A 14,336-nucleotide genomic window follows, 5' to 3' on the forward strand; every position below is an offset into this window, starting at 1 on the left:
TTTGGATCATCTTTGTGGCCTCTGGATCCTCTCCAGCCTGGCCACATTTTTTTTGGCAAAGTGGGGATCAAAACTCTTTCCACAAATCTGATGGCTTAAAAATTAGATTTTATTTGAAATCCAATCCCATCTGCAGCCTCTGAGCATTCCTGCAAGCACAGAGCCCTCAACAGCAGCACTGGGAATTTCCTTCTGCAAAGATTTCCTTAGCCATGTGAACTGAACACAAGGTAAATTGCAGCAGTTTATTTTTATTTTGAGTTTAAAGAATGCCCTAGAAAAGGGGGGAAAGGATAATCCCATAAAATTGGTTCTAAAAAGGTGGTTCCTGCAAATATGTCATAAAAAGAGTTCACTGCAGGGCCCAAACCAAGACATAAACCCAAACCAGATCTACACTGAGCAACAGATTGACACTGTCTGGTTTTGAGTCATCTCTTTACCAAACTGAATCACTTGGACCCATTTTTTTAGTCAGAAAAGGATCTAAATTTGGTCCAAAAAATGTGATTTGTGCATTTAAAGCAGTGTCAACATCATAACCAGCAACCACGTTGCTGCCTATAAACAGAGTGGTGCAAACTGCTCCCAAACACCTTTAAAACTTAAAAATATTCTACACAAAAAACTTCTAACAGAACTAACCTGTATTTTCTGCTGCCTCCAAAGAAATCAAGACATCACAAAAGTGAGGCTTCCATTCCCTAAGGAATGTACACAAGTGCCAAGGAATAAATCCCACTGGGCTTCAGTACAGGCCGGTCTTCTTCATGATCCTCAGGAATTCCTGCTCGCTCACTTGCCCATCCCCATCCCGATCTGCCTCATCAATCATCTCCTGAAAGAGATTTGGGGTCAGCATTCACGTCTGGGGTTTCTTGGGAATCACTGGATTAATTCAGAATTCCAGCCACTCTTTAGCTGTGCTGGAGGGGACAGTGTTGGCTGAAGCTCAGACAAAATATTTCGTGAAATCTCTTTTGCTGGGTGTATTTATAGAGAAATCTGACCAGGAAATATTATAGGAAAAGTCCTGGGGGAAACCAAGTGCTTGGAGCAGAGTCATTCCTTTCACATCACTGCTACTGCACAGAGCTGCAACTGGATGATCCCATTCCTACATCCATGGGCTCAACCTACCCTCGACTTCAAAATCTACAGATTCCAGGAATTCCTCCCTTCCTACCAGCACAGAGAGGACTTTCCTCCCAGCTCCAGCACACTGACCCCAAATGTACTAGGTCCAAACCTGCAGCTCTTCATCAGTGAGGTTCTCCCCCAGCACTTTGGCCACACGTTTGAGGTTTTGGAAAGAGATTTTTCCAGTCTCATCATCATCAAAGAGTTTGAAAGCTTTGAGAATCTCCTCTTTGGAATCCTTTTCAGCCTTAAGGAAGAAAAAGCAAGTTTAAGGTAAAACAGGAGTGCTCGTGTTGTAGGTGACACTCAAAATAAAGTTATAAAAGATCTGATAGACTGAGAAACACTTGGGGACAAATAAAGGAGCCCAGCCAGCAGGAATTACACATAAAATTCAGACAGAGACAGAGACACAACCAGAATTCCAGACTTTCAGGGATTTTTTTTCTGTCCTTGCCAGCCAGATATCTTTGGGATTTCACTATCAGGGTCTTCTGTTATTAAATGCCTGGATTTTGAAAAGATTTTTCAAACCAGAGATTTAATCTGTAAATTAGAATTCAAGGGAAGAGAACACCCCCATGCCGGACATCAACCCTCCAAAAGCTTCCTGCAGGCCTGAGCTGGTTTCCATCTGTGAGAAAAACTTTTTTCCCTTTTTTCAAACACAAAATTCACCTCTGCTTGTTAAAGAAACCTGTTAATGATATCACGATTTTAATTTTTCCCTGAAAAATGAGAGAATCCAGGATAGGGATTACCCCAACTTTTATACATTTAATTGTTAGGATTAAAATATATAGTGCTTTAATCTCCCTGTAAACTCAAAAGGAGATAAAGGCTCCTGATCCACCTTCAAAATTCCCTTTGTCTGGAGCTGTGAAACATCCATACCATTCTCTGTGACATCACTGCCAGGAAGTCACTGAAGCTGATTTTTCCTGTCCCTTCCTTATCGATGTCTGAGATCATTTTCTTGATCTCTTCTTTCTTAGGTTCAAACCCCAGGGCCCTCATGGCCACCTGGAAGGACAAAATAAGTTATAAATCCTACAAAATTGTCACCAAAAGCACAGGAGAGGGAGAAAATGTGTCCAAAATTCTGTGTCTCCCAGAAAACAGGGGCAGGCTGAGAGTGAGGCTGCTCTGCACTCACATCAGGATGCAGAAAACAGGGATCGAAACATTCCTGTTCTGGAATTGTCCCTCAGCTAATCCAGGAATTTCCTACACACACTCTCACCATCTTTAACTGGTCAACCACAGGGAATTTAAATAAGTTTCTTTTTCATTCTAGTGATAAAAACCTTGTTGGGAAAACGTTTTCCTCCTTTGATAAAGGACCAGATAACAGCAACAATAACAATAATAACAAAGCATAAAATCCTCAACAAGAGGGGGACCACCACCACTACCACCACCTTTTTAATGGGCACAACCCCTTTTTTTGATGTTTTATGCACAGAGAAGGAGTTGGAACACAAAGCACAGAATTATACATGAATTTTGGCAGCCTGGCCCTAAACACACTGCATAAGAGCGGTAAAGAGCTGCAGTCAAAGAGAAAACGCTGCCTTTCGCACACCAGGTGTTCTACTGGAGGAAGGAGGGGGAAACCCAGGAAATTCTTGTGCTCTTTGAGGTTATTTGAGCATTTATGGCTCTGTTCCCTTAAAACTTCAGTGACGTCCAGCCCCAGGGAAACCCCGACCTTCAGCTCCTTGACATCGATGCTGCCGCTGCCGTCGGGGTCGAAGAGCTCGAAAGCGCCGCGGATCTCCCGCTGCTGCTCCACCGGCAGCTCCAGCTTGGGATTCGCCTTCTTCCTTTGCGCCGCGGCTCCCAGCGACGGCTTCTTAAAGCCGCAGGCCTCGGCACGGTACAGCGGGGTCGGGGGGGAACGGGGGACTCAGCCCTGGCACTGCCCCTGAGCCCCCGGCAAAACCCTGAGCCCCGCCATGGCCCCTGAGCCCCTCAGTGCTCCTGAGCCCCCTCAGTGCTCCTGAGCCCCCTCAGTGCCCCTGAGCCCCCGGCAAAACCCTGAGCCCCGTCATGGCCCCTGAGCCCCTCACAGCCCCTGAGCCCCATCATGGCTCCTGAGCCCCCTTCCCTGCCCATGAGCCCCCTCATAGTTCTGGAGCCCCCTCCCAGCTTGTGAGTCTCCTCAGCCCCCCTCAGTGCCCTCACAGCGCCTTCGCCGTCCCTTGACCGTCCCTGACCGCTCCTGAGCCCCTCACGGCCGTTCCCCGCCCTCACCATCCCGCCGGCTTCACGCCTCGCAGCCTCAATATCGCGCCCTCCCATTGGCTGTTGCCCCCACGCCGCTGCTACGGCAACTCGCGCTCCTATTGGCTGACGTGATGGAGGAGCCAAAGGTGAATGAGCGCGTGAGAGAATCTCCTCCTTCCTTCAACGCGATTGGTCGGAGTAAAGAGAGGTTAGACCAATCAGCGAGCAGGAGCGGGCTGGCGCGATGCTCGCCCCAGGGAAAGAGGCGGGACCAAGGTGAGTGGGGCGTGGTCTTGGCGGAAGCACGGTGCTGATTGGTAGAGCACAGCCAGGGGGCGGAGCGGGGCGGTGACCGGGTCTCCCTACGGGCGGCGGCGGCGAGAGGGGTCCGGGAGGCTCCGGCAGCCGGGAAAGGTGCTGGGAACGGCGGGGAGCGGGCTGGGGCTGCGGAACAGGGCCTGGGATCCGTGAGGAGGGCCCTGGGGGCATGTGGAAGGGTCCTGGGGGCTGTGGGGAAGGCCCTAAAGGCCATGCGGAGAAGGATGGGGGGGCTCGGGGATGGGGCTGAAGGAGCTGAGGGGGAACTGGAGATGCAGCAGTTCCTAAAGTGCATTCTGGAGAGGGATGAGGTGCTGAGGGACGGAGTGGAGAGAGGGATCACCCTGTGTCCCTGCTGTTTACCAGCTCGGTGCTCCAGCTCTTCTCGGCTTTTTCCTTGGAATTTCAAAGGGGTTTCCGAAAAATCAGAACCGAAGAGCCAGGCCAGCACCTGTAGTTGCTGATTTAGTTTGGAAGAGCAGGGAGCATTAACTCCCTCTCTTCATCCTTCACCATAATGGCTTCAAAGCTTCATTTCTAGAAAAGTGTTATTTTATTTGGAATAAAAAATATTCTCCCTTTTTTCAAGGATTCTGGTGGACAGTGCCTCACCCAAGCCATGGCCACACGCCTCAGATCGGTGAGTTGGGGCCTCAGATGGTGCTTGGGGAAGCTTTGTCTTGCAGAAACAAATTCATAAGTATTCTGCACATCACTAGGGAAGACATGAGGCTGATTCTGCATTAATGGAGAGAAAACATGATTTTCCAAGGTATAATTTGGGTAGGTTGAATTCATACCTTAAAATCAATATAGACATGTAGCTTGGCTTGCCATAAATATTATGCTGTGCAATATCAAATTATAGAGAGTTTATAATAAAATTATATATAATTGTGGCTGCCCCTGGATCCCTGGAAGTGTCCAAGGCCAGGCTGGATGGGGCTTGGAGCACCCTGGGGTAGTGGAAGTGTCCCTGTGGAAGGTGGAATAAAATGAGCTTTAAAACCCTCCTGACCCAAACCAGTCTGGGATTCTGGGATTCCTTTGCAGCCTCTGCAGTGCCCTGGGGCTCAGAGGCAGAGGGCAGCATTCTGCTGCAGTAAAACTTCTCTTCAACCACATCTCAGAGCAGTTCAGGTGCTCTTGGCTCCTGGAGAGTGGACGGCCATCAGGGAATGCCAAAACAGTGTGGGGTGGGAGGGACCTAATGGGAAAGGGTGCAGGGAGAAGGGAAATGTCAGTGCAAGGGAGCAACTGCCTTTGAGGAGAGGCTGAAACAGTTTCTGTCTCCTCAGCAGCCATCCCCCCTCTGACTGAATCCCTTCATCCACTCCAAACCACATCTGTTCTGGCTGGGGACTCCAAACCTCCCTGGGCAGCTGTGCCGGGGCTTGGCCCCTCTTTCAGTGAAGGAATGTCCCCAGTGCCACCCTGCCCCTCCTCTGGCCCAGCCTGAGGCCGTTCCCTCTCCTCTGTCCCTGTTCCCGGGAGCAGAGCCTGACCCCCCTGGCTGTCCCCTCCTGGCAGGAGCTGTGCAGAGCCAGAAGGGCCCCCTGAGCCTCCTTTGCTCCAGGCTGAGCCCCTTCCCAGCTCCCTCTCCAGGCTGAGCCCCTTCCCAGCTGCTCCTCTCAGGAGCTGCAGACCCTGATTAGACTCTCCTTTGCATGGCCCATCCCAAATAACTGCTGCAGCTTTGATGTAACTCGGGGAGCTCCTCAGACTTCTCTTGTGGCTCACCCAACTCTTGGCAGCAGAACCTTTGTTTGAGGATGTGGCCTTTAAAGAGTTGTGAACAATCGCTGTCTTTGTGTGGCTCCCTCAGAGCTCTCTGCAGAGGGGGGGTTGTGTTACAACCAGGAGTAAAACTCTCTCCAGCCAGCACAGAGCATTCTTTGTGTAACAGCTCCTTCGGATGCAGGGCCTGGATGTTCTGTGCTGGCAGTTAGGTCCTTGGTCTCAGTCCAGTCAGACAAGTGGCCAGACTGAACTCTGTTAGTTAGTGACTCCAATCACTGATTTACAAAGCTTAAAGAAAGAGAAAGGAAGAAGTAATGGCCCAAAAGGACAGCCCCTGCCTTTACCTGGCTGCTTTCTTGGCTCTGAGTATCACAGGTTCTGATCATGGTGATGGTTTTGATATTCTGAGTTAGCTGTGGCAGGAGGCTGAAGCAAATCACAGAATCATCCCAGACTGCTCTTAAAGCTCCTCCAGATCCACCCCTGCTGTGGCACGGACACCTCCCACTGTCTCAGGGTGCTTCAACCTGGCCTTGGCACTGCCAGGGATCCAGGGGCAGCCACAACAGCTCTGGGCACCCTGTGCCAGGGCCTGCCCACCCTCCCAGGGAACAATCTCTTCCCAATATCCCATCCATCCCTGCCCCCTGGCAGTGGGAAGCCATTCCCTGTACCCTGCCTCTCCATACTCTTGTAAATCATCTCTCTCCATCTTGCAGGCTCCCTTAAAATTCTGTTTGCTTTGCTATCCAAGCAGAGTTCGTGGAAGCCAATCTTCTATTCCTTCTCTCCTCCTTAAACCTCTTGGTTGTGAGCATGAGGCAGAGTCCTTCCCAAGTCCCCAAATCAGAGTGTCTGCACTCATAACTCCCTGGGACAGCACAGAGCTTTGATGTCTGAGTCTCCTCTGGTGGAGCTGCCAAGCAGAACTGCAACTCACTGAGCTCCCGGGAAGCTCAGGCTGTGTGTCAGGGAGGTTCTCCCTGTCCTGACCTGTCCCTGTCCCTGTCCCTGCAGGCTGGCAGGAGCTGCACTGTGATCGGGGGCTCGGGGTTCCTGGGGCAGCACATGGTGGAGCAGCTGCTGGCCAAGGGCTACAGCGTCAACGTCTTCGACATCCAGCAGAGCTTTGAGAGTGAGCAGGTGACCTTCTTCCTGGGAGACCTGTGTGACAAGGAGGTGAGGAAGGACTGCCTGCAAGTAACAGGGGCAAATGCAGGCCTTGCACTTTCCTTCCTCTGAAGGAAACAGATCTGGTGTCTGATGTCTGGATTCTGCTGCCAGCTGGAAAGAGCAGGACTGCTTTGTGCCTGGTGCCTTGCATTACTGCTAGCTGAGATTTCCAGGGTAATTACAGCCCCTGGGCTAATTGCAGGGGGCTCTCCCAGCTCTTCTCAGCTCCATGAGAGTGGAACAACTCATATTCCCAGCAGTCAGGGCAGGATGAACAGGAGCCTTGGCAAAGGCCTGTGTGAGCCATGTGGGAGGTGACTCTGGGACAGTCACCTGCACTCAGCCAGTGCCATGGGGAGCTTTAAACCTGCTGCTTCCTCAGGGACCCAGCTCCAGGGAGTCCTGAGCCTTGCACCTGCACCTGGGGATTGCAGGAAGCGCAGCCTGGCCAGCCTCCAGCTCTGGGAAAGCTCCCAGGATTTCTCTGGGAAGAAGAGAGGATGTGGTGTGTGCTGAGGGCCGGACACTGTGGAGATCCTAATCCCATTCCAGCTGCCCACCTTTATGGAGGAACATGAGTTGAAGTGCAGCTGTTTCCATGAAAAAAGAGCTGCTTTATTTCCCCGCTGTTATTTTTTCCTGATATCCACCATGGCTGTTGCTCCATTCCCTTCTCCCCTGTGTTTCCTGCAGGCTCTGCTGCCAGCCCTGCAAGGAGTGTCAGTGGTGTTCCACTGTGCCTCACCGGCCCCTTCCAGTGACAACAGGGAGCTGTTCTACAAGGTGAATTTTATGGGAACCAAGACAGTCATTGAATCCTGCAAAGAAGCTGGAGTGCAGGTAAAGCTGGAAAAGCCTTGGAGACCAGGAGGGGCTGATGGACTTTGTAACATTGGCAGCACAGGCCAGGGTCAGCCTTGTCTGAGAAGGGGACAAAGGGCTCTGTGATACTGAATTCCCACTTGGCCCAAGAAAAGCAGTGGAAGAGAGACTCAGGGTCTCCTGCTTAGTGTGAACTCAATCCCTGTTTGCCACAGAAAACCACATTGTGATTGGAATGGAAAAGCTTCCATTAAAATCTGTCCTGCCTGGGAGTCAGCCTGGGAGAACAACACCTCACAAGTGGCTTCTTTCCTGCTCTCATAAGGGGACAGCCCAGAGATGGCTTTTCCAGCAGTGGGAATATTCATGGCATCAATTCCTTCCCTGAATTCCTCACCATGGAATGAGGAGGAACACACTTGTGCCATAATCTCAGTGCCATTTGGTTTAGAAAGTCAATTGCCCACAAAAAGAAAAGCCTGAGGAAGCCAGCCTGGAATTGGAGACTGAATTTTCTCCTTGAATTACTTTGATATCCCATAAGTTTTCATTGAAATTAATTTATTTCATTTATTTTAAATTTATTTATTATATTCATTTCATTTATTTCCTTTAAGTCACCGAACAAAAACATCCAAGGTTTCTTTTTTGGTTTAATCCACTGTGATCTGTTATTGCCAAGATGAGCAAATCTTTCTTTAAAACACTGGGGGTGTGTTAAGTGTTCCAAGCTTCTCATTTTCCTGGGGATGTTTCCCCTGGATTGACTGCCTTGGGGCTTTGTTGGAATGTTTTAATCTCCTTTAGGTAGGCACAGAACGAATTAGGGGAGTTCTCTTACCTGCAGTTTCTATTAATCTTCTGTTAGACAGGTTATTTTCTGTAGGATCAGTTGGTTAAATATTACCATTATTATCTTTACTCAGCCTTTGTAAATAATGACCTTTTTATTTTAGGCTTTAAACAACTCTTTTCTCCCCTATCTCTTGCAGAAGTTGGTGTTAACCAGCAGTGCCAGTGTAGTTTTTGAGGGCACAGACATAAAAAATGGCTCAGAAGATCTCCCCTATGCACAAAAACCTATTGATTACTACACAGAGACCAAGATCCTGCAGGAAAAGGTATTTGCCAACGGTTAAATTGTTATTTTGGAATGTATTTACTTAATAAAAAGAGAATAAAATCCAGCTGTGGCATGAATTGCCACAGAGGTTGAATGAAATGCTGTGTGACACTGCAGAGGTGGTTCCAGAGCTGCCAGAGGTGTCACTGCCATGGAAGAGGCACAGGATAATCCCAGTTCTCACCTGCCAAGCTTTGGTTTAACGGCAGTCAGGGGAGGTTTTTGTCCTCTCTGCTGCTTTTCCTGATTTGCAGCCTGAATTTGGAGTTGGAATGTGAAAAGGGCACTGAGAAAGGAGGAGAGGAGGTGGGAGCATGGCCTGAGCTAAGGGGCACAGGCCATTACTGAAAATATTCATGTTAAAAAAAGATCTCCAAACATCTGAGTGTGTCCCTGGGTGCTGTGCAAGTAATCCCTGCTTTGGACACTTGCACAGCACCAATGTCTGCTCTTGCCATGTTCTTACTGCTGCAGCATCTGTGGTTTAAATATGGGATAACAATGTTTTCTGTAAGCAGCAGACCTTTTCTGGATCCTTCTTCCATGGCTTGCATTCAGCTGTGGGAAGAATCTGTGCTTTTTCTGCCAGCAGAATTGAGAGTCCCTTCCATGCTGATGCTGACAGTGTGAGAGGCTGGAAGGAATTTCCTCCACAAGAGCTTCATTAATTTTAATTGTGCAAACATCTGTTCCTTCCCCAGCACTTTGCAGTAACTGATAAAGGGGAAGCTGAGGAGCAGTAATCAGGGGTAGCCCCAGTGCTGCTGATTATGGCTTTATTTTGGGGGAAACTCAAAGGATTTTGTCTGTGCCTCCTCCATAGAAGTCCCAGCAGCTGCTGGAAATGAAAACACATTGTTTAGGAACTCCCAGGAGAATGAAACCTGCTCCAGAGCTGCTGAATGTGCTGCTGGAGCTCCAGGGAGGTGGGATCAACCCCTTCTGGGAGAGATCCAGGAGGGCTGGGGTGGGTACAGCTGCTGGGAGGGACAGAAATGGAATTCCTGAGTGTCCTCTGCTCCAAGTCTTGCATATGGTTCATGGAGTGAAGGAGCTTGGAAAGTTCACTCTGGCTTCTGGGGTGTTCAAAGAGAGAAGCAAAGCCTTCCCTTCCTTTGTCAATTTATTAAGTGCTCAATCATAAAAACTGGTTTGTGTCTGGTTTTCTTGTTAAGGAGAATTGGGAAAAGAGATGGGAACAAAGGAAGGATCACTTGGAAAGACAAGAGGGGATAATAATTCTTCCACTGGTTCTTCCCAAGGAGATGGGGAGCCCCCAGCCCCTCCAGTGATGACTGTGGGATGTTGGAACCCTGGGTGCTGATGGTTTCAGACTTTCTGTGCTGCCAGGCACTGACCCCCAGGAGAACACTGCACTGACCTGAGGCCGTGGAGAAGCTTCCAAAATGGAATGACAGAACTGGGATTGCGGGTGTGGGGTTTGAATAGAAGTGTGTGATATCACAGGGTGGAACACTCAGAGTTTAAGGGTTTAGAACATAGCAATGCAAATAAAACAAGATGGAGGTTTTAGGGAGGAGGCTGCTCCTTCTCCACCTTCTCCTCTATGGGTTTGGGTGGGTTTGTGTCATTGGATAAAAAAGTCCCCATTGCAGGACATGGGTAGTTGGTTATTGGGTTAAAAGGAACAATAATTTAGGTGTCATTTCTTAATTGGACAGTTTATCCTTAAAAGGCCTTGTAGAGAGAGATGGGGCTCCATTTTTAGTTTGTTAGAGAGAAGTGCTGTAGAACTCACGGTTTGTGAGACTGTAACAGAGGTAAGAACTAAAAAACATCTGAGTCTCAACAAGAAATACTCTCTCCTACATTTAATCCCATCCCTGGCAGAAAAGAAGTTAAGACTCCACTGTGGGATGCATTGCTGAGCTCTGTTTCCCTTCTTTATTTTCTTCTCTTTCCCTGCAGGAGGTGCTCAGTGCAAATGACCCAGACAACAATTTCCTCACCACTGCAATCCGTCCCCATGGAATATTTGGTCCCAGAGACCCTCAGCTGGTTCCCATCCTCATCCAGGCAGCTCGGAGTGGCAAAATGAAGTTCATCATTGGGTGAGCAAGGCCCAGGCATTTCAGAGCTGGGGCAAAATCAATGCTGGATCTACAAAGCCCTTTTGGAAGGGAACAAAAGGAAATCAATTGTGCCGTTTCTTTTATTTTTCACTTTCCAGGTTTTTTTTTTTCCTTAAAAATCCTGTATCAGGGGCTCACTCCCTGCCATAGGGAGGGTGCATAATTCCAAAGGAATATCCATGAGGAAAGCTGGCATGGCTTGAGCTGTTAAAGAGCTGTGCCATTAATGTGAGACAGCTCAGATTACTTGCTGTTAATTTGTACCACTTGTGGTGTTTGAGGTTCTGGCAATTAAAATCCCTATTAAGTATGAAACACTAAAAATATGACCTGAAACTGCAGCACCAGAGAGTGGGAGAAGGGGAAACTTGGGATGAATTTGTCCTGGTGGAAGTCCTTCCTTTTGCCTCAAGCAGATTCTCAGCCCAGCTTGCCTTGGGGCTAAATTCCTTTTCTGTGTGTAGGGATGGAAAGAACTTGGTGGATTTCACCTACGTAGAGAACGTGGTGCATGGGCACATCCTGGCTGCAGAAAAGCTGCACAAAGGCTCTCCCCTGTGTGGGAAGGTGAGAGGGAAGGGGAAGGGGATGGGGAAGGGGAAGGGGAAGGGATCCCCAGCCTCTGCTGTGGGATCCATGCTGATTCCTGAGGGCCCTGGACATCATCCTGCAGGCCAGCAGCTCCAGGTTTTCCATCTGTGGTGAGCATTGAGTGCAGCCACCTGGGCTGAGCTGGATGGATATCCTGGAATTTCCTGCTCTAAAACTCCTTGGGAAGGGCAATCCAGGCAGAACAGGGGGCAGCCAGGAGGCACACATGGAAACACAGCAGCTTCTGGGACACAGTTCAGAACAGGAGGAGCTTTCCCAGCCTTTCCTGGTCCTGCTGTGCTCTGGGCACACTGGGGTGTTTTAAGCTGTCTGCTCTGTGCTGTGTCAGCCAGTTTGGTTGACATTTATGAGGAATCCTGGCCTCTGGAGTGCTGGAAGTAGCTGGTTTCCTTGGGAAAGCAGGGATTCCCGCCTCTTCACACAGAGATGGGCAGTGCAAAGCAGTTTGTCAGGATGGTGTGTGCTCTGGCCCAGGTCAGGGGTGTCATGTGCTCACGTGAGCAGGAGAGGGGCCAGCACAGAGCCAAATCTGGGAAATCCACCATGATTTTAACCCCTGGCTTCTCCTCTCCCTGTCTTCCAGGCCTTTCACATCACCAACGATGAACCAATTCCCTTCTGGGCGTTCATGTCCCGCATCCTGACGGGCCTGGACTACGACCCTCCCAAGTACCACATTCCTTACTGGCTGGCCTATTACCTGGCCCTGCTGCTGGCCCTGCTGCTGGCCCTGCTCAGGCCCCTGGTGACTATCAAGGCCACCTTCACACCCATGAGGGTGGCCCTGGCTGGCACCTTCCACTACTACAGCTGTGAGAGGGCCAAGAGGGCCATGGGCTACAGCCCCGTGGTCAGCCTGGACGAGGCCATTGCCAGGACTGTGCAGAGCTACCCCGGCCTGCGCCGGGCCAGGGCCTGACACCCTGCCTGGAGCCTCTGCTGCCTGAGTGCCATCATTTCTGACAGCTTAACACGCAGCACATGGCACCAGTTCCCAGGAAAGAGGAGTTTTCCTGAAGTCTCTGCTCCTCCTCCTCCTCGCCATTCCATGTGAGAGCTGTGCTGACAGTTTGTTTCTTGGATGTGACTTCTTGTTTGGAAACAGCTGCTGAACTCTTTGGGCTGTGAATAAACACCCTGCTGTGCCCTCTTCAGTCCAGAGCAGGCACACCAGCATTCCTGCTCCCCTCCCTCCACCCTTGTCCCGTGTTTTGTTGCTCTGGTGACAGCAGCCACTCTTCCTAGAGCTGCAGGCTGGGTCACAAACACTTCTGGGGCTGGCTCCCCTCTGCACTTTGGCTTTGCTCTCCACAAGAGAGCCCCGTGCCAGAAAGGACTTCTGCCACTATCTCTGAAGTCATTACAGCTCTTCTGGTTTTCCCTCCATGATCAGGGGGTGGTTTGGCTTCTCCCTGAGGCAGCAGAAGGAGCCCACAAGGAGTGTGTTGCTTTGTCCATGCAGGATTTATCTGTTCCAAATGAGCCCAAGGAAATCACACAGAGCTGACTTTGCAGCTTTGTGTCCCATCTCTGAGGGGGCAGATCCCCCTCTCAGCACAGACAGGATGTTAATGATTCCATGTCGGGGCAGAGATCTTTGGGAGCTGCCAGGTATGGGGTTCTGCTGTTTGTCTCTGCTCCCACACACGCTTAGGATGGTTCTTGCACGCTGGGCCTCAAAAGATGAGTCTGAACTCTAGGTTTTTTCGGTCTTCAGAATTGTTTATTGTTTCTTACCTACAAAGTCCCTTCTCTGCTCGACTTGGATCTGACCAGCACGGCAGCCAAAGGCACTCTGCCCACCCCCAAGGCGGTCACGTCTTTTATAACAAAAACTACGTATATCATATTTACTTTTTATCCCCAATACCTATCACCCTTGTCACCAGGTGCACCCTCACCCCAGACCAATCCCCAAGTGCCAACACCACAGCAGAAGATGGACGACAAGAAGAAGAAAGAAGAGTCTTGTGACATGCCCTGATTCCTCCATCTTGTCTCCACAACCCCCCTGCACTAAAACCCCAAAATCTGTGATTTACCCTATAATTATGTTTTCCCTTCACCATTCACACCTGAGTGATTCCCACAGGTTCCATCTCCTCATACATCGGTGGCACATCCCTAGATGGATCAAAATCAAGCCACCAAGTGCTTTTGGCAACATTCCAAGGCCCCCGAGCCCCCCAAGGGTTCTCTCGGTAGCTCTGGACATCAGGAGTGATGTGCTGAGTTCCCACAGCCTGGCAGCAGCCCCAGCACTGATCTGCAGATCTGCAGTGCTGGGAAGATCCTGCAGCACCAAGCTGCTCCTCCCTGCCCTGTCCGGGCTGCTCACAGGGATTTTTGGTGCTCTGACCACTTAGTCCATGAAAAAACCTCTTTTCCACAAGGAAATGGATACAAAGCAACAGTCCCCAAGCTGTTTCCTCTGACTTGTATGTTAAATGTTCTTTGCCCTTTAATCTCTCTAAGCACTTCAGTTCTGGTTTGGTTTTAAATGAGGGGTTTAGGTTCGAGCTGGAGTTTTGCCCTGTGCAAATTCCTGGATCCCTGGGAGTTCTGGTGTTTCAAATTTCAGAAGGATGGGAAGCACCTCAGTCACAGAATTATGGAATCCCAGGATTGTCTGGGTTGGGAGGTGCCTTGAAGCTCATCCCGTTCCACCCCCAGGGACACCTTCCACTGTCCCAGGCTGCTCCAAACCCCATCCAACCTGGCCTGGACACTTCCAGGGATCCAGGGGCAGCCACAACCTCCTTAACCTCAATGTGCTGCTATAGTCTGATTAAATGTCTGATTAAATGGGTTTTATTTGAACTTTTGGCTGTTTTCTGGGGGGAAAAAACCCACACTGGGCTTTTTTTTCCTGGGAATTTTGATTTGCTGGTTAACAGCTGGTTTTACTAACCTTGGTCTTGCAGCAAACACTGGCCAGGTGCTTGGGCCAGCTGCCACCACCCTGCTGAGCACTGCTCAGCCCCCGGAGCAGGGGCAGCCCTGCCCTCCCAGCGGGGTCAGGTGAAGGGGAAGGATCCAGGATTCCCCACAGCCAAACCAGAGGTAAATCACCACATCCCTGTTGG

At 50.0% G+C, this 14,336-nt stretch overlaps 2 protein-coding genes across 2 annotated transcripts; one reads left to right on the forward strand and one right to left on the reverse strand.

The window, feature by feature from the left end:
* Positions 1 to 91: 91 nt before the first annotated feature.
* LOC103816491 (centrin-2) lies at positions 92 to 3,471 on the reverse strand. The gene is made up of 5 exons (XM_018914225.3): positions 3,397 to 3,471; positions 2,852 to 3,010; positions 2,035 to 2,163; positions 1,250 to 1,387; positions 92 to 838 (listed from the first exon to the last, which is right to left on the reverse strand). Exons 1-5 carry the CDS (start codon positions 3,442 to 3,444, stop codon positions 749 to 751), a joined length of 564 nt encoding a protein of 187 aa, XP_018769770.2. The 5' UTR covers positions 3,445 to 3,471; the 3' UTR covers positions 92 to 748.
* Positions 3,472 to 3,691: 220 nt separating this feature from the next.
* On the forward strand, positions 3,692 to 14,070 carry NSDHL (NAD(P) dependent steroid dehydrogenase-like). The gene is made up of 8 exons (XM_009090273.4): positions 3,692 to 3,783; positions 4,277 to 4,327; positions 6,445 to 6,606; positions 7,294 to 7,440; positions 8,415 to 8,543; positions 10,475 to 10,617; positions 11,103 to 11,205; positions 11,834 to 14,070. Exons 2-8 carry the CDS (start codon positions 4,307 to 4,309, stop codon positions 12,167 to 12,169), a joined length of 1,041 nt encoding a protein of 346 aa, XP_009088521.1. The 5' UTR covers positions 3,692 to 3,783; positions 4,277 to 4,306; the 3' UTR covers positions 12,170 to 14,070.
* The last annotated feature ends 266 nt before the right edge of the window (positions 14,071 to 14,336 follow it).

Source organism: Serinus canaria, chromosome 4A (assembly GCF_022539315.1).
Source record: "Serinus canaria isolate serCan28SL12 chromosome 4A, serCan2020, whole genome shotgun sequence".
Lineage (NCBI taxonomy): Eukaryota > Metazoa > Chordata > Aves > Passeriformes > Fringillidae > Serinus > Serinus canaria.